The sequence below is a fragment of the Panthera onca genome, chromosome A2, assembly GCF_046562875.1.
Source record: "Panthera onca isolate mPanOnc1 chromosome A2, mPanOnc1 haplotype 2, whole genome shotgun sequence".
Classification (NCBI taxonomy): domain Eukaryota; kingdom Metazoa; phylum Chordata; class Mammalia; order Carnivora; family Felidae; genus Panthera; species Panthera onca.
The window spans coordinates 70,798,368-70,821,359 of record NC_138340.1 but is presented as its reverse complement, the minus strand read 5'-3'; the positions used below and the strand labels follow the sequence as shown (position 1 = coordinate 70,821,359).

Sequence of the window (22,992 nt, the reverse complement as noted above, 5' to 3'; positions counted from 1 at the left end):
TTAGCAGCCCTGTGATGAAACCGATCCAGATAAGGACCTATGGTTTTACACTGGCTCACCGAGTTTTATGGGACCTTAGAAATGCCACACTTCCCTCAGACAGGCCTGTTTCTTTAGCTGGGCTAGAGTCAGGCTCTGCTCATTTTCTTTTGTGTCCCTGTCTGATGCCACCTTCCCATCAAAGAAAAGTCAGGTGGTTATAGAATCAGACCCTGATCCCCACATATTGGTCTGTGTGGTAGAGATCATAGTCATGAAGTGTTTATTTTCTTTGGGGTTTGAAACAAAAAAGTGCCCTCTACTCCCTCTCTCATGAATGACTGTGAATGTAGCAAACTGACATAAAAAACAGATTTCCCATCCTGGGATTTTTTTTCTTGTACTAGTTTGTTTTACGGTCATGCGTTTTTGATGGCGTTGCTGCAGCAATGAGTGAATCTGAATGTCTTGACTATCTTGTCCGTAGGTGAATGTCCTATACTCCATAATTCCCAGCCAGTAAGCCAGCTTCCTTCCTTGAGGCCTGAACATCATCACTACCCAACAATCGATGAGCCTCTTCCACCAAGTAAGCTTTAGTTTTTAAAATCTATGTCTTAATTCTTCCTATCAAGTCTGAACAGGTCAGTATGAACTTGTATGTACACATCCAAACTCTTCCCCAACTCCATACTTCACACTGTGATCAAAAATCAATATGGCACCTACTACTATAAAAATGGGGCATTTTGGACTAATGATTTCAGTATGTGGTCTTGAAGAGATAACCCAGTATTTTCAGTGCCCCCTCACCTTCTGAAACAGAGAGTATTTCTTTATAAGACTTGACTAGTCCTTGCAAACTGCACCCGACCTTTAAGTCCTAAATTCTACTATTTCATATTTAAAAGTTCACAGGTCAAAATAGAATAATTCTGTTGTTCTCCATTGGACCTATTATGCCACAGGCACCTCCATATAATAAAACATTCCACCCAAGAGAATGAAAGAACTTGCGTTTTCCTTGCTATTAACTTCCATCAATAGGAGACAGTCTCAAATTTCTTCTGTAGTTCTTAGGGGTTTCCAGAAAAAAATATATACATATTATCTTTAGGGATGGTATTCCACATCATTTTCTGGTAACTGCAAAACTGCAAAACTAAGAAAAAATGCCTATTCCCTGATGGATCGATTCTTGATAATGTGATATATTTTGCATTTGCACCATTCTTGTCCTATTCAGTTGTAATTTATCACTGACAAAGCAATAAATACCTTGAATATGTAAACATTTAAAAGAACACTGTATTTGTTTTGGGGGGGTCAAGGAAAACATTATGTTCTTTAACTTTTGATAACCGATTTCTTTACTTATACATTGATTTATGGATAGTCCACAAAAGACTAGTAAAATTTCAGTGTCTATACTTTCTACTTAGCACTTATGTAAAAATATCTATCACATGTTCTCTCCAGTGAAGGAACACTTTCCCCACAATAAATAACCTATCAATGCATGTATGCATGAATTGACTTCCAATCCATGCAAGAGTAATAACTAGTTATGTACACAAGCCTTGTAAATAATTGAATGTAAGTATATTTCAAAGAATTGCTTTATACAAGCTGCTTTCAATAATGAAAACAAGTTCATAGATTTCAATTCTCTGTTCATGCAACCCTGAAAAATATTACAGAAGCTGATAGTGAAGCCTTATAACAGAATTTTCTAGGTAATCTCATATGGTACATGGATGACTTCATTACTGATATCCATTCAACAAATATTCATTAAATGCTCACTCTGTGTGAAGTACTATCTTAGGCAAACAAAACAGACCAAAGATCCCTGCCCTCATGGAGCTTATAGTCTAGCCTGACAGAGACCTATGAATAATAAGAAGAGTGAATGAGGCAATAGTATAACATGTTAGATGGTAATAAGTGCTATGGCAGAGCATGAGCAGAGCATGCTAAGGGGAATTTGGAGTATATGGTGGTGGCTGGTTTGCCATTTTAAATAGGGTGGTCAGGTAGGCTTCATTGAGAGGCAACATTTGAAGCTAGCCTTAGAGGAGGTAAGAAGGTTATCCTTGGGGAGGAAGAGCTTTCTGAGAAAAGAGAACTGCCTGCCTGGTAGGTTTGAAGAACAGCATGGAGGCAGTGTGTCTGGAATGGATTTAGGAAGGAAGAAAGCAGTGGCTGATAAGGTCAGGGAGATATCAGGGACTGGATCACAGAGGGCCTTGTAGATCACTTAAAAGCTTCGGCTTTTACTCTGAATAAAAGGGGAACATTGTAGATGTAGAGAAAAGAAATGACATTCTCTGACTTAGGTTTCTATGGTTGCTCTGTTGGCGTTAAATTTGGAAGAGGAAGGACAGAAGCATGAGACCCAACATAAGGTTATCACTGTGGCCCAGGTGAGAGGCAGTGGTGGCTTAGGCCCAGGTGGGAGCAGTGGAGGTGGTGAGGACTGGTCAAGTTCTAGACATGTGTTTTGTAGGTAGATTTGTTGACAGATTAGATGTGATGTGTGAGACAAAGATAGGAATCAAGAATGACCTCAAAAATTTTAACCTAGAAGGATGGAGTTGCCCTCAACTGACATGGGAAGGGAAGGCTGATGATAGAGCATGTTTGGGTGGGAACGGTCTGAAGTGTGGTTTTGATCAAGTTATACTGGAGATGTTATCCAAGTAGTGATGTCAAGAAGGCAATTGGATATGTGGCTAAAGTTCAAGGGAAAGGTCTAGACTACAAACATGGTATTGCATTTGTTAAAGTAAAAAGAAAAAAAAGGGGGGAGGAACAGTTTCACAGGCTTTTGTTAGTATAATAACTAAAAATGATACATTATTAGGCTCTACATTGTTCCTAGACTTCTTGGAAAAGATATACTTCTGTATCTTATAGGTCTTTCAGTCACAAATGAATGACCCTAACTTGCCCCACCATCATGAAGGTAATCACTGGCAGAAATCTATTTACACAACACAGTCCTAAATCCATCAGGACATGCTGAGGCCTGAAATTCTGTCTTTCTTTACACAATATGTGAAAGCAAATTCTTTACAAAGCAATCCAGAAAATACACTTATAATCTATAAGTGTGCTTAGCTATTACTTTCTGAATATTTGTAAGAACTTAGCACTATGCATTTACAATTAGCACTATTTGTTGTTTAATATATTGACAGGATGGCCTGTCCACCTGGCTTGCCATCCTTTTCCATGAGAGATTTGGAAATATGGAAACTTGTACAGTGAAATTGTTATTACCACTGAGCTATTCTCTAATGTTTTCCCTAGCAAATTTCTGAGACTTGAGCCATGTCTTTGAAGGAATCCTTCCTTTACTATAGGAACCTGGAGGGCGGAGGCATTAGTTTCTCAGCAGTGTGTCCAGGGGACCTGGCATGGTGTCACTCCTAGAGAGTGTTGGGAGGAGTATGTTTAATTGAACTAGAGACCACAATACTCTTCAAAGATTAATGTTCATTCTTTGTTGGAAGACAGTCATGTTGAATTCAAGAAAAAAAGTGTCCAATTGCTACTAATTTGGGAATCACTGAAATTCCAACATTAACTACCTAGTAGTTACACATATGCACAATTTCATCAGTGAGCTAATTAACATTTACAACTAACAGTTGAGCTGGATTATATAGTAAGCAATTTCAATCAACACCTCCTAGAATATAGTTATACAATCTGACTCCATTTTCCTTCAGTTTGTCTTAGATAAGGTAAATTTGGTGTTTTCTGGTATTTTGGTTTTCATTGGGCATTATTTGACAATTCCTCAGGTAAATGTCAGACATAAGCCACAATCTTCACAAACAGATGTACCATGCACATATAATACCAAAATTAAACCAAATACATTGATTTTTTTTCCTTAAGAAAATTGAGAGTTGCTATGTCATTACCTGAATAATCATTTTTCAATAGAATTGTTAATATCTGACCTACTCCCAAAAGCTATTGCTTTTTTCACTTAAAAAGCTGAATAGTTTCCCTCCATTTGCAGCCATTTTTGCTTTTTCTTCTTTAATCAAATGCATTTTTCAGCATAACTTTATCATGAAGCTGTTATTTCCAGCACGTTTTCACATGTGGACTCCAAAAGCTTTGCCCATTGCTGTACAGCAGACATTGCTCTTGTGTGTGAAGCTCAGATATGTATGTATTATTTCCAGCTCTCCCAGTTTCGAGGACTTTTCCACCCACCCACACACCCCCCCATATGTATTATGTAGTGTATCATCCATGCTTCTACCTTTCAGTCTGTTGGTTTTGAAATCTGAGAAGTAAAGGAATTTATCTTAGTCTTGGGCTCCCTCTGCTGTTTGCCATGGTTATTTATCAACAAAGAGGTATTTAAGCGCTTGATGTGTGTTAATAGTCGTTATTGGTTTTGTTTTGTTTTGTTTTGTCAAGAGATATTTGGCAGCCACAGGTGGGTTGAATATACACTGTGAACCTACAACTTGTCAAAAGGATGGTTTGAAGGGATCAAATCCGTCCATTCTTCCTCTCAAGAGGAATGGCAATCAATCAAGGTTGCTAAGTATTGAATAGAGGTCCTCTGAAGTTTCAGGTACAGTATCTTAGAACTGTAGTTAAAGGTGGTTTGAAGGTGAGGGCCATCATTCCCTCACCCACTAGTTGCTGTCCCTCAGATTTAGCAAAAAAAGGATTCTCCAGCATCAGACTGTGCACTCTCAGTGCAGGATGCTTCCAGTCTTCCAGCTGTAAGTTGAGTAGCCAACAAGATTGACATGATGGAAATTGTTAAAGGAAGAAATAAAGTAAATATCAGCCTTTCTCTTTAGAAAATGTTAGACTTTTTAACACAGGTCGTATTTGAGGAAACAGTTACTGTTTAAAATGGCCCAGCAGAGAGGCTGAGTCCAGTAGGCTCTCTTTTGGAATGCCAATTCAGTACCAGTACCTCAGAAGTCAGGGCAGGTGCTGTGAGCAGTGTCTGGCCTTCAGCCAGTAACCAATAGGGAGTTCTACCCACAGAAGACCCGGAAGTGGTATCTGTTTCACATGAATCAATAGTTTGTCCTTGATTTTTATTTTTGCCTTTTTATTACACACTAGACTGGGAAGCTCGCATTGACAGCCACGGGCGGGTCTTTTATGTGGACCACGTGAACCGCACAACCACCTGGCAGCGGCCGACAGCAGCAGCCACCCCCGACGGGATGCGGAGATCGGGGTCCATCCAGCAGATGGAGCAACTCAACAGGCGGTTGGTGATCAGCATGCAGTGAGCCCCTGTGAAGCACTGGGAAAGGAGAGTGGCAGCCAGAGAAGCCCCCTCTTACACTTTTCTGCTCAGATTGTATGAGGAGACTGGGAAGTAATTATGTATCTTAAGAAAACCATTTACAGTAGGTACTTGGGAAGCTAGACTCAGAATTTGGTGGCAGGAGCCAAGCTAAAGTCTGAGTGTCATTTAAGCATAGACAATCCTCTGAACTTCTTGATGGCACATGCTTGAAACGAGGTGTTCTTAAACCAACAGCCCCCAGAACGCCCGCCCCCTGCCCAGTATTTTCTGAGGGTGCCCCTATTCCATGAACCGTCCAGAAATTGTATGCAAAATTATATATGGATGCACATTTTTCTGTCCGACTGGTCCATATGAGACTCTCAAAAGGGTCCAGAACTCAAACAGCTGAAAACATGCCAAGGATGGTTCCATAGAATATTAAAAGCTGCCTGGAGACAAAAAAAAAAAAAAAAAAAACCCTGTTCTAAATCACTGTATTCATGTTTGCCCTGGTCTCCTAATTGCTATATACTCAGAAATAGTAATTCCTAAAAAGTTTTCATCTTAGAAAAAGAAATCTTTAAAAACAGTTTTTGAGAATTGTTTTGTCTAAAAGCTAGACCCTTACTTAACTTGTAAAGATGCCATTTTGTTTTTAACCTGTAAATGAGACCCAACATAACATTTCTCTCATGCTGTAAGCTAGCATGAGCATCGTATGACCTCTTGCTTCAGGCCAAGACTGCAGCTTTGGGATACTTTTAGTAGCCAGGAATGCAAATTTCACCTGTCTCCACATGCCATCTCATTAGTACGAAATAAAGGAATGGTTGGGAGGAATTATAAAGAATAAGGAGCCCCATGGGCTTGAGGGACACATCTCTTGATAGCAGATTTCCTTTGGAAACTAACTGTATCAGCCAGAAAAATAAAGTGGACAATTTAGTCCTATGAAAAAATACACAGAGACAAAAAATTTCAACTTCTAGTTACTGTTGTACACAGAGCAGCATGATTTGGTAAAAATCATCAGGATTCTTTAATTGCTTGAGCATTGGGAAGACATTCACTTTCCACTTTTTCTCCATCAGTAGCCGAGCGTTTAAAGTCAAAATGAGAATCAGGAAGGATTTTCATTGGCAGTGCATTTCTCTACAGTCATTCCCACAGAAAGAAAACACATTACAAGAGGAACTTGTGATAACCCAGTTTTACTAGATATGAATGCACCAAAACTCCATGGGAGAGTCCTTTCATGATGATTGCAACCAAACTCCTGTAAATAAAAATGTAGAGGACACAGCAAGCTCATTTTACGTAGAGCCCGGGTTGAAATTCCATAGGCAGAAATAGTCTCTAGGTCTGTCTTGCCAGAACAGAGAGGCTGAAATTGGGAGAGCATCACCAGGCTATATCTATGAGAGGTGGCAGTTTGAGCACTAGAAGAAAACAATAAATCAAAGCAAAGTAAGCACCTTGACCTCTGACATAAAAATCCATGAAAGTTCATCATGTTCGTGTTGTATAATATAAAAATTAATCCAAGTCCATCCTGAATCAGGCCTCTAGAGAAGTTCTGAAGGCTTTAATGTGTAAATTCCTGTGCCCTCCATGGAGCCCAACACTCTGGGAGAGGCAGCCAGACTTTGCGGAATAGGAAGTTGTGTTTTGCTGCATCCATCTGGACAGATAAAAAGAAAAGGAATTTAAAGATTTGAGAAAGTACTTATTTCTTGTGAAAAAGCCTACTTAGGGAAGGAAAGGTCAGATGACCTTGAGATAAGTATTCAGGCTCTTCAGCACTTATCTTAAGCTATCACTTTCAAGCATGTACGGTTTTTTAGTGATTTGGCATGATAACAGCAGCCACAGAAAGTATACTGCCAGTCTTTTCCCCATCACGGATGTGATCAGTCACAGGGGTCAGTTTTTGATAACCTGCAGTTGGTTATCGGGAGGAGTTTACAACCATCACTGTCTAACAGCAAAACGGAAATATTGTCAGTGTTGCAAGAAGATGTAGGGGAGGAAAACTTCCTAAGGAAGGAAACTTCTAGGTTCTTGACGTAAGATTAACATGAGAAAAGCAAACTTAATTTCTTATGGATGGGAGCTCCTAGAAATATGAGACTCAAAGAAGTGACCAAAGCAGACAACTTTTATATCTTTTAGAGAAAGAAACATTTGGGGTGGAGCAGGGGATGAAGAATTGACAAGACAAAAAAGTTTCGGCTTGGGGTAATAAATTAGTGAAGAGTAACAAGGTTTGTTTACACAGTCTTCCCCACCTTGATTCCCTATCCCTGGTGATAAGGATGACTTCCAGCCTCCGGGTACAGGAAGGGTGCCCTTCACAAGGCGAATTCATTTCCTGCTTTCAGGAGAACAGAGGAGGGTCAGAGTGTCCTTCTGCACTGGCTGGTTTTTAAGTAACTTTAATTCAAAATAATCAATATGCCAAAATGGCATACTTTAAGGTGGCCTGCCCTGGACCCCATCAAAGGAGTTTCCCTGGACTCCTGACAGCATGATTGTGAAAGTCAGGTGTGTTTGTGCAAGGAGACACACACTGAGAAATGCAGACAGAGTGCACAAAGCAGCCTATGGTGACCACACTCAAACTTGGCCATTCCCCAAACTTAGCACACCCTTCCTAGCCTTTATAGCTTTGCCACGTGCTCCTACTGCACAGACGTCCCTCACTGTCTGCCTTCCACCTGGTATCCGTCTCCATTCTGCAAAGGCTCAATGAGAACATCGTGTGGTCCCGGAAATCTTCCCAGAACCCTCCAAACAGAGCCCGTGGTCACCTCTACTACAACCCTATGACTGATCGTGCCTGCCTCGAGCACAGTCCTTACCTTCCATCTTATTCTTCTCTGTATCCCTGCCAGTGCCTGGGATGGTGCCAGAGTTTAACAGGACTCAGTGTAAGACAGTTTCTCTAGTTAATTCTTACACTTTCAGAATATCCTGAATTAATTAAATTTACCTTCACAGATATTTATTGAGCAAACAGAAGATAGAAGTATATATTCGCATTTTAAATAATACACTTAAGGTTGTTTTTTTAGTTATTTGGATGAAGTTTTTCTATTATTGAGAAATGGAATTTTTAAATAGGAAAAAAAAGTGATGTATACATAACTCTTCCACCCCAAGGTTGACCTTTGAAAAAAATCTTACCTCTCTTTAATCTCCATGTACATGCACAGGACTTGCATAGTTGTGATGATAAAATATAGTTAGTTTTATATTCACATTTCACTTGCCACACTATAAGCATTTTCCTATTGCTACATAGCCTTAAGAGTATCATTTAGATGGTTGTGTAGTATTCCAATGAATGGATGTACTTTAGTTAATTTGCCATTTTATTGGATGTTTTCCTCGCTGCTTTTTATCACTATTTTGGATGAGGCTAAAGTTCCTGTTAAATATTAGTATTGTCTTATGTAGAATGTTTCCTGGGGGTTATAGTTCCAAAAGAGCAGGCCAAGGGGGATCACTGTGGTTTTGGTATTTGATATCAATGCCTAAATGTTTTTTAAAGTGTTTCTGTGGTTTCAGTATGCCAGCAACAATAGCTTTACTTGGTCTTGTCTGTTGGTATGTTTTTGTTGACTTAAGAGGTGCTCCTGGTATTTTGGTTCTTCTTTAGTTTCACTTCTTACAGGGAGGGTCAACTTTTGTTTCCTTAAGCTTTTCTTTTACCAAGTGTAGCTCCTCCCTTGAGAGTTGTGTGTTCTTGGGCTTTGTTTGGGTTTTGCTTGCTTTGGCTTGGTTTTGGAAGGTTTTTTCCTTGTTTGGTTTTGTGTGTGCCTGTGAGGGGAGGGCTGTTCATTTATAAATTAGATATTCCAGTTGTCTTTCTTACCAATTTCCATAAACTCTTTATATAAAATTTGGCCTTTTGCTGAAAAAAAAAAAAAAAAAGTCAGTGATGACACTGAAGGATGGTTCTTGATGAAATGTAAGAGAACCTGCTTTCTGACTCCCTCTCTCACCTTTAAAGCAGAGCAAGCCTCTAAGGCTGCCAACCTGCCCTTGCTGAGTGATCCCTCCACAAACTGCTGAGTGACCTTCTTCCCCAAAACTTCCCCTATACTTCAGCAAAGATCAGGGTGGTACCTGAAATTTGAGGCAGTAAGGCACAAGACAACCAAGGTCCAACTGCGGACACAGCAGGTTGCGAAATTACTGACATCTTCATCATCAAATGAGATCATATTTGTTCATTAAAATTCTCTTCTGTGGTCACTGCTCTTTGGGAAGGAAATGTGAGGCTACAACTTTGTTTGTCTAAGCTCTGTTCTGAGTATCTACTGCCGAGTAACAAACCACCCAAACCTGGTGGTGTAAAACAATGATAATTTATTGCTACCATCATTATTATTATCATTATTGTTACTTGTCATTGTTCTCATGGTTGACTGGGTTCAGTGAAGCCATTTTCTCTCGGGGTATCTTATGGTTGCAGTAAGAGTGGGCTGGGGCTGGTGACCCATATATCTGGAGGTTCATGCTGGCTGTTGGCTGGGACCTCAGCTGTGACTGTCAGCCAGAATACCTACATGTGGACTTCCGTGTAGCCTGGGTTTCCTCACAGCATGGCTACAGCATTCCATTACAAACTGTCACTTACATTATTGTCAGTTAGTCAAGGTCGCCACACGATCTTCCCAGACTCAAGGGGAGGGGGCATTGATTCTACTTCTTAAGAGATGAGTCTAGAAGGTTCTAGAAGAGCATGTGGGACTAAAAATATTATTGAACCATTTTTGGAAAATGCAACCTGCCATGAGTCATTTAGGGGATCCTCCCGACAGCAGCTCCCTTGATCTTTGGCAGGCCCCATGCCTCCCCTGGTCAAAGTTGCACACTTACTCCCACCATGGGGCACTCCCTGAGTTCCAACAAAGAGAACACCTCAGACAGCCATCCTTCCTGACCTTCCCCACAAGGGGGTAAATAAACATGGGTATTTCTCTGTACAATTCTTTGCTCATTCCTGCCCCCTCCATGTTTTCTTATTAGAGGCCTTCTCAGGAATGCCTCACAGTAACTGCTACAGGCGAAGGTGTCTTCTGACAGGTGTCAGGAGTGAGTGGCTGAGCCTCTCTAGATAAAATACAATGTAAAGAAACAACCAGTGATTCTTAAATGTAGATGTAGGTAATGCTACCTGAAGAACTTCTTAGAAATGCAGATTTCAATTTTATTTCAATATCTGCGATTATAACAGTTACTCAGCTGATTCTCTCCCAAGTGGTCAGTCTAGAGACCACACTTGAGAAAAAAATTCTTTTTTAAGGTCAGGGAAAGAGGTCACTGGTCTTCAGAAGCCCTGCCACAACAGACCTTGTCTATCATGGTACGTCCCCCTCTCCCCATGTTAGACTGCATTTGCAGACCTGGTTATTCACTGCTCCCCAGATTCTCGCTCTCCTCCTCTTCATACCTCTTCCTCTACCCTCATATCTCTTCCCTGGGCACAAGACTCATACAGCAACCATCGTTCCCTTGGCTGTTGTCACTTGTATGATCTTAACGACCTCCAAGTCAAGTATCCAAATCCACACCAAATTTTCCCTCCCCACCTGCCTGTCCTCCTCTTAAGTGTTGACTCCTTCACCTGCCTTCACAACTGTGTCCTCTGTCTTCAACCTCCACATCCAGCCAGGACCCAAGTCCTATTGAGTCTACTTGTAAAATCACACAAATTCTATGGCTAAATTTCTCTTGAATTTGGCTTTTTCTCCCATTCAGGCTGTGCCTTGAGGAAAAGGGAAGCTGAATCCTGGTCATGTGCCTCAGCAGGCTGAGACATTAGGCAAAACAGAGGTTATATGGGGAGGAAAAGGGGGCTACCCGGCATGGAGGAAGGAGAGCAGGGGAACAACACAGCTGGACATCTGCCTACAAAATACAGCGTGAATTACACAGAGCAGGCTATCAGGGGCAGGGAGGTTTAGGAAATTTCTCTGAGGATTTTGGGGGCAGAGGTAGGAGATCTTAGTATCCCTGCAGTGTGTGGGTGCCCCCCCCCCCCAGCAGCATGCCTGCAGAGCCACCATGACCCACCATCCTTGCCCGGGTCCAAGCCTTTAGCACCTCCAGCCTAGACTGCTGCTGTGGCTGGTTCCCAGCTGCTTTCCCTAATTCACACTCTCCTCCTCCAATGGATTCCCCACCCAGATGGCATCATCATCCTCAGTGCATAGCTCAGCCCCTCTCTCTTTTTCAGCAGCTAGCCAGCCCCTACATCAGTGGTTCTCAGAATTGGTCCCTGGACCAACAGCATCAGCATCACCTGGGAATGAGTTAGAAATGCAAACTCTTGCCTCCTCCCTCCCCAGACCTTCTGGATCCGAGAAATTCTGGGAGGGGGGGCCAGCAATCTGTGCTTTAACAAAGCTGCAGGTGATTCAGACACAGGTCAAGTTGGCAACTCTGTGCCTAGAAAATCACATTCAAACTGTGGCCAGGGCATCCTGTCAGCACTCCCCACCTCCCCCCCCCCCACCCCGATGCCTTAGTACCGCCCGGGAACCACACACCCTGATGCCACCCCTACGCATCTGAGAGTCCCCCAGGTGAACCCTTCTGTGCATGGTAGTCCACATTCTTTCCCTACAAGCTTCCCAAAAGGTTCACACTGACTTCAAAATATATACAGCTTGGGTGGGGTGCCTGGGTAGCTTTGTCAGTTAAGTGTCCAACTCTTGATTTAGGCTCAGGTCATGATCTCCCACTTCATGGGATCAAGTCCTGCATCAGGGTCTGCACTGTCAGCCCAGAGCCTGCTTGGGATTTTCTCTTTCTCTCTCTCTCAAAATAAATATATAAACATTAAAATATATATGTGTGTGTGTGTGTGTGTATATGTATATATATATATATATATATATATATATATACATGCAGCATATGTATATATATATATATATATATATATATATATATATATACATGCAGCTAGGTGTTTCCGCATCTATGTCTTACACATCAGGACAGTTAATTCACGTTGCTAGAGTCATGGCTTATATTCTGTCCCCCCCCTGTCCTGTCTTGACTATGTATGTTCAGAGGGTGATATCCTATTCTCATCCTGACTTTGATCTAAAAGTCCAGGATACAGCCTGGGCATATTGGAAGAGTTAGTAAATATTTAGCAAGTACCTGGCCAACTGCCAACTGACTGATTCCCCAACTGGGGAAGAAAAATAAAATGAGCCTTCAAATCAGCAGAAAACATTCATTTGTCAGCCAGCATGTGTCTAACATTTAATATTTCCACAATTCCTGCCCGTGGTATCAGTTACCTGTCAGAGAAAAGTAAGTGAGCAGGACTGTTATTCTGGCTTGTAGACTTGTCACAATAACGTAAAGGTAATGTGATATCTTAGTTACAACGTTTAAATTACTTCCCATACCATTATTTTGGACTTAGCCTGGTTTTGTTTAATGCAGGGCAGAGGCTGTTTTTGTGACTAGTTATTATTTGTGTTGATGTGTAAAATGTCACTATACTTGAAACTCATCACAGTTTACAAAACAAAAAGAAGTGTAGCCATCCAGAGATAGTTGTCTTGTTAATTGTTTTGGTATCTTATGGGAATTTTAAGCATTTCTTTCCTGACATCCAAGACAATTCTTCACAGATTTCTCCAGTTATCTGATTCAGAACATCAGCCCCCAACAAGCCAATAAGCAAAAGTTAATTCCTGTCTTTCCATTTTCTGATGCAAAGGTATCAAAATATTCAGCGAACCATTGCAACAGAGAGACCAGAAGAAGATTCTGGAGGCCAAAGTTGTGAGCAGGTCCCAACAGGAGGCAGTGGAGGTGGTGGGAGCGACTCAGAGGCTGACTCTTCTCAATCAAGCTTAGGTATGGGAGGAGGGGGGCCGAGACTCCTGGGATGGCATTCAGCGGCAGTGTGACAGAGAGTGTGAGCCCCTGCCCTGCCTTGTGGGATGGTGCCTCGCAGTGGGCCTTGGGAATGGAATTGGGGAGGTCAGGGTGGAGGGGAAAGAGGCTTGGTGCCAGCAGGGAGAAACAGACAGGAGTTTCCTACCAGGAACATCAAGGAGAAGTGAATTCACAGTAAGAGAACTCATACTTGTGCATCAAGGCAATTTGTTCAGTGGCCTAATCATTTCGTGTTAAGTAAATTTATCTGTTGGTGTCCTAAGGATTTTCCACTTATAGATAAAACATGCAATGAAATTTCACAGTCTACTTCAAAGAAGCCCCATGACAACACGAGGAATAATTATTTGTTTGCATTTAGAATAAAATACAATTCCCCCTGAGGGAGCAACCTGGAGTAAAGAGGTTTTCCGGAGAGTTTACCTGATGCACTCCACCCCGGAGTCTGTTTACCTAATACTGTAGGCGAGGCATCTGCCAGGGGTCTGCTTTTCATGTCTCCGAATCTGCCTGAGTGGAGCTCAGACAAGAATATTCGAAAGGCATAGGAGACTGCCTTCAGCTTTTTATACCTGTGATGATGTAAGCTTATCACCGTGACATCCTAATAATCCCCTCTCTCTTAAATTGGGTTAAATGACAGCACACTGGAAGCAGTGAGCAAGCAGGAATGTGCCTCCCGTTCTGCCAGCTCGCAGCTGCCTACAGTGATGCAGATTAGTGGACATTTTCATGTGTGTACACAGTCCCACCAACAATTGTAACTGCATCCATTCTATTCATTTTACCACATATGGTAGCTAAACTTACTGGCTTAGGTTTTTCTGTTATTAATTTCTTCGACCTCTGGGAGAGATGTGGTAAAGTGGTTGAGTAATTAAAAACATTAGGAAAACAATAAACAGAAAATTTCTTTCTGAGTTTGGTATTAGATCCCTTGGCATTTGCTGTGTAACAAACTATCCCAAAGTGTAGTACCTTAAACTCCCAGTCCTGCATCTTTCCCACAGGTGAGCCATTGGCACTGAGCTCCGCAGGGCTCACGCATGCATCCTGGGTCAGCTATCAAACTAGCCACTGGCTGGCCGGCCTGAGAGGACCTCAGTTGGGCCGGCTTGTCCCTATTCCCCGTAGTGTCTCATCTTGCACCAGGGTAGGCCAAGCTTGTCCTCACGGAGGTGCAGGGTTCTCAGAGAGAGTGGGGACACACAGACTTCTTGAAACCCTGGCTCAGAACTTCTGCCAAATCCTGTTTCTTAATGCAAGGTACAAGGTTGGCTCAATTCACCAAGGGGAGAGGCACAAGGCTACCCCAGCTCCCCAAGGGGAGAAGCTGCAGTCTTGTACAGGTGGGTGTGGATGCAGGGAGGGCAAGAATTGTGCTCCTTCCTGCAAACAGCCAAGCTATGGTTAGCAACTCATAAAGAGAATAAGAAGTAAAGTCATTGTAATAAAAGGGACAAGATGTTCAAGGACCTGAGCCTAACTGAAGTTATGCAGAAGGTCTCTTAGGAAGCAATGACTCTTAACTGGCACACACAAAGTGATACGACACCTGCTCCTATCACTGTGACACCTGATCAGATCACCTTTCAGAACAACAGTCTGTTCCAGCTGTCTGGGTGAAGGCTTGTGTGCTGCTGTTGTAGAGAGAAGCACTGTATTTGAAATGCCTTTTCTGATGCATCCTTTGCTTTGCTTCACTTTTTTTCCAGATCTGAGGAGAGAAGGGTCACTTTCTCCAGTGAACTCACAAAAAATCACCTTGTTGCTGCAGTCCCCAGCAGTGAAGTTCATTACCAATCCCGAGTTTTTCACTGTACTACACGCCAATTATGTAAGTGCTCCAGAACGCATAAAGAGCCCACCTGGCTCCCATCAAACCCAAAACACTCTTTTGCAAAGTTGTTTGATAGATTAAAGAGGGTAGCATTTTAACCCTGGCAAGATTGAAAAAACAAAAAAAAAAACACCTCGGCCCACTGTTTTTGTTCTCTGTGAGTCTCCCAAAAAGGAGAAAAGCTGGATTGGCCATGCTGTTGCTTCTTCAATTTTGTTAGGCTCAAATGTATTAATGTCAGTGAAAGTGGTTCAGAAGTAAATGCATGTTTCTCTTACTGTTAAAATTTTAAAGGAACAAGATTCTGAAGTTGACAGATTCCCTTCAGCCTGGATTATATTATAAAATCACTTTCATTAAAGAAATTTTGAAATAGATTTCTCCTGGATAAATATCTAGTTTTCCTTTTAATAAAACTAGTTGTTTAAGTATCATGCTTAAGTTATATTTGATGTGAGTTTTACATACAGTTTTTCTTTTTCTTTTTTCTTTTTTTTTTTTTTTTTTGTATTTTCAGGAAAGCAATGACATGCTATCACTATATTCATTAATCCTTTCATTTGACAAACATTTTCTGTGGACAGGTACAGACCTAGGTGCTGGCATTACAGAGACAGTGTGACACCTGAACGGTACAAGCTGCCCAATTTCTGCAGCAACAGACATGTACAAAGACCAGCGTGATGAGTCAGGACAGGGCCTGACCTCAGGGAGGAGTGAAATGCTCTGAGAACACAGGAGATATAACACAGGGGAGCCATCCCTGATGAGGCAACTGCTGAATTGAGTCATAAAGGTTGAAAGTTGGTGGGGAGAAGCTCCAGAGAGAGGGAGAGAGGACACAGCTGTGACCCAACCCAGCCGGGGGTTGGGTCTGTGAGGGTGGGATGTGGTGACCCACAAAGCTGGGAAGAGGGGCTGGAGAATGAGTAGCAAAACGCAGGGTAAATCATGAAAAGGAGCCTGGCTCTACTTGGAAAGGAACCAACAACAGTCCTAGGCATTTGTGTCACATGGTCCAACGTTTGATTCAACATCTTCTCGAGCAGAAGTGCAGGAAAGATGAAGGAGCTGTGAGGCTAGAGGCTGATCCAGGCTCATAAGTGAGAGATGATGGAGGCCCGCCCAAAGGAAGGGGCCAGGAGAATGGAAAGGGGGACAATTGTGATGGAGGAGTGGTGGGAGTGAGGACTGGAGAAAGTCTGAGTCCTTTCCACTTTGGGCACCTGAGTTAGGGGGTGTTTCCATTAGCAGGTGCAATTGTTTGATTAGGTGACAGAGGCTATGGCTGGGGAGGAGACCAGTTTTTAGCAGGTTATATTTGAGAAGCTACTGGGACATCCATTGTTAGACCCAGAGCATCTGCCCACTAGTACAGGGATGAGTCACAAAGGGGGACACAGATGCTGGATATTGGTGCCCTGGAGCACTGGGCCAGCAAGCAGTGTTTGCTTTCACCACATGCATACCAGCCCTGTGCACCATTTGGTGTCGTAGACTCTGGTTCTAAAGTTCTTTCTTGTCCAGCAAGGAAGCAGGATACAGGATTAAAATTCGAGATGGCTAATGTCCAGGAGGAGACAAGAGCCCTGATTAAGGGTCCTTGCTCTGTTTTTATTAGGATCAGAAGTCTTACAAACATGGTGATGGACGTGCACTAAGAAACAGTAAATCTGTGAACATTAACTCATGGGTGTGAGGGAAAGGGGGCTTCGAAGATATCCAGTGTTAGAGGTTTGGGTCAATATAAAACAAAATCCTGGTGCTGGGCAGATGGTTGTTAATGGAAGACATGAGGTGCCGTGTCTGTTTATTTTAGCTCCCCAGGGGATAAGAAAGCTAAAGCATGCTACCTCAGGGTCAACAAGGTGCCTTTATTTTGCTAATTAGCTCTGCTTTGAGCAACTTCATCCAGCAGAGGTCTATAGCCCTATTTACCTGTTTACCTAATCTGGTCCTTCCTTCCTGTGAAAGCAGCTTTCTGCCATAGTACTAAATTGGGGGGTGTAACCACCCTCAATACCTAATCTTATTTACCTCATATACCTTTGCATTGGGGCCTTTGCCCCACCCTCTCTATACTGGGGCCTTTGCCCGGCCCTCTCTACACCTATTTACCTAATCTTGTTTACCCAAACTTGGGTGTGAGCATCCTATGGCTTTGTAATTCTTTATGTCTTGTTAACCCATCAGTGCAGGGTCAGGGAATTCCTAAACTTATTTCCCACAATTTGGCACAATTGCAAACTCCTGAAACTTTCTTCCTGTCTTCTCATCTCCAACTCGTCCACACGCAAAGGTCCAGCCTTAAATCCCCAGGGACCTTAAGTTAATCCTCCTTGTTACAGACCTATAAGAGGAGGGAGGGCAGACCTGTGCAGACTAGGAAGGAAGGGTGGAGGAGAGAGGAGCAATGGTCCCAATGGTGGAAGGAGACTCAAGAGAGCCCAGTCCGGTGCTGACTGACAGAGGAGGGACGAGGGGCAGGAGAGTCTTTGAGATGCACCCGGAGGTCGACAGTGTCCAAGGTTGCAGAGGAGCTTTGGGTAGAGATTGCCAACAGGCCCATGTGTGTTTACGGTGCACATTTAATTTGGGGGCAAGATCTCCACCTCTGAGGTTTCCCCCTCAAGGCTCACAATAAATCACTGTGTTAGCTATCAGGTTACACTTCGTGGCACTCAAAGTGTACTTGGTCTGTGTTTTTCTTACCCACCCCCTCCCACACCCCACCCAAATCGTCCCTGACCCCCTCTCAGGGTGCCTACCGAGTCTTCACCAGTAGCACCTGCTTAAAGCACATGATTCTGAAAGTCCGGCGGGACGCTCGCAATTTCGAACGTTACCAGCACAACCGTGACTTGGTGAATTTCATCAACATGTTTGCAGACACGCGGCTGGAATTGCCCCGGGGCTGGGAGATCAAAACGGACCAGCAGGGAAAGGTGAGTGTGCCTGTCATTAAACAGGCTCTTTATGTGAAAGAGAAAACCCATGAGAAAGTGAGCAGGGAAATTGTGAGGACAGGAAAGTCTGTGTCTCAGAGATGTGCCATCAGCTACCAGGAAGAAGAGAGAGGTAACTATTCACAGCAGGGTTTCCATCCTGCATGGGAAGTTTAGCGGCATCCCTGGCCTCTGCCCAGTGATGCCAATAGCATCCCCACCAACTTGGGATATTGCTATATGTCCCCTGGAGGGTATAATCATCATGCCCAGTTGAGAACTATTGTTTCCATGATTTTAAATTTAGGTTTGGAACCTGAAACCAGAGTCTGTTCAATGACCTTTCTGTTGTTATGCCTCCTTAGACAGCTAACTCTCAGGGAATGAAATTATTAGTTAAATGGGAGTGACATTATTAGATTACTTGTTGTGATTTTCCTAATAAGCCTTCAGTTCTCATTAAAACAGCCTGACAAACAGGTAGGGTGTATTAGGTCCATGTGATGTTATTGGCTTGCATTGTGCCTTCATGTGACCTTAACCAAATTGATCTTTCCCAGTGATGTTTTGGAAGCGTAGTTGAGTTTGCTAAAACAAACATGTTTTTTTCTTAATCACTATCAGTGACATCAAGGTATTCATAGGACAGGCTTAACTGTTTATTAAAGAATAGTCTCTGTGTATTCCTTTATGATCTGCGGAAGGGAGAATCCCTCCCTTTTTTGGGGTCAAAGGAATCAGAAATTTTGTCAGAAGACATGTCTCAGGGGGAAACTACATTACACAGCTTCTATGCCCTGTGATGGTCAATGTGCAAAGCTGCAGTTCCCCAAAGTAGGTTTATAGGGCATCGTTGTCCCCTGGGATCCACAAATTCCTCCCCACAAACCCTTAGCATGTCTCAGAATCTGGCTCTCTGGAGTGTGTGGAGAAAGGATTTCCACCAATGCAAGTGTGTTAGTTCCATAAGACTGTCTGATCGGCTCCTGTGTGGTTGGATGAGTTGGAAGACAGTTGGGATAGGGGGCAGGGGTGGCTTTGTGTAGTAGAAAGGCCACCATAGCCAGAATCTGCTCCTCGGGACCTCCTCTTTTACCATATGTGTCTTCCACTTGGAGAATGACAGTGGTTTATGCTGGGAGGACTTGGAAATGTGTGTTAGGGTGGGAAATAAAGCCTGAGCCGGAACAGAAAGTAAAGGAGCATCTCATCAGAGCTGGGGTGCTCATGCCTCATCTCAGTGGTCTGTGGTGGCCCCAGATATATTTATTGGTTAACCAAGCTGCGAAGAGTACACCACTATGAATCAATGAACAGAAGGGGTCACTATGGTGTATTATGCAAATAGCCCATGCTCATGCAAACACCTTGCTTAGACTCAGATCACCATGAGGCCATGACTGCAGCTCTCACACTAGGGTTCAAACAGCAGGAGGCCCAGTGGGATGCCAGGGAAACCCCCCTCCCAGTGCCATCAGTCCTGGTCCTCCGTGGTCCACGTGGCCTCCTGGTCATCACAGTAGCAAAGAAGCACAGCAGCTGAGACATGCACCAAGAATTTTAGTCATCTTGAAGTGCATATTTCTGGAAAAACATTTCCCCCCTAATTTTGTTTAGTGAGATGGTATCATATACAAAAAAGAAAGAAAAAGTCTGCATCTAAAATGAAAGGGCTTGGGGAGCCTGGGTGGCTCAGTCGGTTAAGTGTCCGACTTCGGCTCAGGTCATGATCTCGCGGTCCGTGAGTTCGAGCCCTGCGTCGGGCTCTGTGCTGACAGCTCAGAGCCTGGAGCCTGCTTCAGATTCTGTGTCTCCCTCTCTCTGCTCTCTCTCTGCTCTCCCTCCCCCACTCTCTCCCTCTCTCTCTCTCTCTCTCTCTCTCTCTCTCAAAAATAAATAAACTCTAAAAAAAAATTTTTTTAAAGAAATGTGTCATCACAACCCACAGAGTAAAGAGCAACAATGGAGGATAGAGGGGAAAATAGGAGGAGGGGGATGTGTAAAAGGCTGCCCCATCCCATTCTAAACACGTTGACTGGGGGCAAGTCCCTTTATAGCTGAGCCCCACGTTATCATAAAGTAGCAGTAATAATGCCTGCCTTCATGATTTTATAGCCAGATGTAAAGAGCAAATAAGTGGATGTGGGAATCTATGATAATACAGCAGATTAGTAATATCTGCTGTTCTTCCTCTTGATGCTGTGGGAAATATCCACACACAAAAATCCAACATCAAGACTGGCAACTGGGAAGAATGCGAGAATACCTCATTGCTAAAGCCCATCAATGATGGGAATAGGTTGAGAAAAATATTTTTGGACTATATCCTACAGGCTCAGCCCTCTGACTTGGAAAGAATGTGCTGCAAAGGAGCCTGGGATTTAGGAAACCCACTCACCGAGAAATGGTGTGGTGATAGCTCTTTATGCAAAAGCCATCTTCATAGATGGCCAGAGCAGGTTCCAGAATGCCACATCACCTTCTCATCCCATCTGCTTCTTGCTTTATTAACACATGCAGAGATGACAGCCTTCGTTTTTAGTGTATACCGTAGTAGGAATAGAAGGACCAGGACTAGCTGTTTGGGGTCTTTGATCATCCTCACAAAGGGTGACAGGGACAGACCTCTGAGAGTTGCACCACTTCAAGAGGACTGGAATAAAGGACCAAATGGCATCTGACTCATCTCTTGTCTTGGAAAGGACACAGCCTCCTACCAACTTCGGTAGAGATTGTGTGTGGGCTTCAAGTGGGTCTAGGCCTGAGCCGATGAGGGGGCTCATCCACCAGAGACGGGGTGGGGCTGCAGGTTTGAGGGCAGGTTTGCGGGCCCTATCTAGGGCCCGGATGAGGCAGAGGCAACCTCTACAAAGGAATGGACACACAACAGCAAAGTTAAAAGGAGCCTATGAAGACTAAACTACGACATGAAGGAAACAGAATCTTTATCTGAGAAAAAATATATCTCATAGTATAATATTCTTCAGAAAACAGAAACATTTCAAAGGTATCTGATTATCATCCACAAAATGTTTAGGAGAACTTGACTTCTATTGAGTGAGAAGCAGCAGCCACAAACAGAAAAAAAAAGCTGAGAAGAAGCAGATATAAGAAAAAAGAACTACCATGTGATCTGGCAATCCCACTTCTGAGTATATATCCAAAAGAATTGAAATCAAAGTCTCAAAGAGCTATCTGAACTCTCATGTTCCTTGAAGCGTCATTCACAATAGCAAAAATACAGAAACAAACTAAATGTCCATTGACAGATGAATGGGTAAAGAAAATGTGGTATATAAGAAAGGAGGTGGGTGGGGGGATGGGTGAAATAGGTGATGGGAATTAAGGAGTGCATTTGTTGTGATGAGCACCAGATGATGTAAGAAAGCGTTGAATCACTATATTGTATACCTGAAACTAATATTACACTGAATGTTAACTAAGTGGATTAAAATAAAAACTTTAAAAAAAAAGATGTGTTTGTAAACTTATGTGTACAAGCATATGGGAATAGAGCTGCTTTTAATTCAGTGAAACTACACAGTACATAATGCATCTTTCAGGTAACATCTTTTATTAAGACCTAAGTGTTAAACAGGTGTTGGCAAGGATGTGGATGAGGGGGTACCCTCTTGCACTGGAAATGCATTTCCTCTTGGTGGAAATGCATACTGATGCAAACACTCTGGGAAACAGTATGGAGATTCTTCAGAGAGTTAAAAATAGAACTACCCTACAATCCATCAATTGCACTACTAGGTATTTAAACCCAAAGGGATACACGCACCCTAATCTTTATAGCAGCATGATCTATAATCATCAGATTATGGAAAGAGCCCAAATGTCCATAGACTGATGAATGGATAAAGAAGATATGGTGTATATATACAATAAAATATTACCCAGCTATTAAAAAGAATGAAATCTTGCCATTTGCGATGACATGGATGGAGCTAGAGAATATTATGCTAAGTGAAATAAGTCAGTCAGAGAAAGACAAATACCATATGATTTCACTCATATGTGGAATTTAAGAAACAAAACAAAGGAGCAAATGGAAAAAAGAGAGAGGCAAACCAAGAACTAGACTCTTAACTATAAAGAACAAACTGATAATTAGTGGAAGGGAAGTGGGTGGGGGACTTGGGTTAAACAGGTGATGAGGATTATTGAGTGCACTTGTGATGAGCACTGGGCGATATAGGAAAATGTTGAATCACTATATTGTACACCTGAAATTAATATTACACTAAATCAACTGGAATTCAGAAACTTATAAAAAAATATATGGTATATACATATAGTGGAATATTATTCAACATTAAAAATGAAGGAAATTCTGACACATGCTACAAGGTGGTTGAACCTAGAAGACATTATGCTCAGTGAAATGAGCCAGTCACAGAGGGACAAATGCTGTACAATTCCCCTTATATGAAGTATCTGAAATAGCCTCAGGGTAACAGAGCCCAATGGTGGTTGCCAGCAACTTGTGCAGGAAGAAATGGGAGTTCAGGTTCAATAGGTGCAGTTTACCAGTTATTCAAGATAAGTAAGTTCTAGAGACCTAGAGACCTGCTGCACAACATTGTGTTAACAGTACTGTTCCATCCTGTGCACTTAATACTGTACAATTAAAATTTTGTTAAGAGAGTAAGTCTTATGTTACATGTTCTTACTACAATTTAAAAAAGAAAGAAAGAAAGAAAGAAAGAAAGAAAGAAAGAAAGAAAGAAACAAAAGGAAGGAAGGAAGGAAGGAAGGAAGGAAGTAAAAGGGGCGCCTGGGTGACTCAGTTGGTTGAGCATCTGACTCTTGGTTTCAGCTCAGGTCATGATCTCACAGTCCATAGGTTCGAGCCCTGCATCAGGCTCCACACTGACAGCTTGGAGCCTGCTTGGAATTCTCTGTCTCCCTCCCTCTCTCTGCACCTCTTCTGCTCACTCTTTCTCTCTCTCAAAATAAATAAATAAACATTAAAAAGGAAAAAGCAGACAAAATAA

The 22,992-nt window shown here is 42.5% G+C and overlaps 1 protein-coding gene across 4 annotated transcripts in view; it reads left to right on the top strand.

Annotated features, from left to right (window-relative positions):
* Positions 1-22,992, top strand: part of HECW1 (HECT, C2 and WW domain containing E3 ubiquitin protein ligase 1) — a 421,728-nt gene that overhangs the window by 317,741 nt on the left and 80,995 nt on the right. For 3 of the 4 annotated variants that reach the window (XM_060632177.3, XM_078442585.2, XM_060632176.3), the window contains 5 exons: positions 467-568; positions 5,095-5,245; positions 13,023-13,162; positions 14,920-15,041; positions 17,804-17,989. In XM_060632177.3, coding sequence (XP_060488160.2) covers positions 467-568; positions 5,095-5,245; positions 13,023-13,162; positions 14,920-15,041; positions 17,804-17,989 — 701 coding nt within the window. The remainder of the gene's footprint in view (positions 1-466; positions 569-5,094; positions 5,246-13,022; positions 13,163-14,919; positions 15,042-17,803; positions 17,990-22,992) is intronic. The other variant, XM_060632178.3, reaches the window with a different exon arrangement.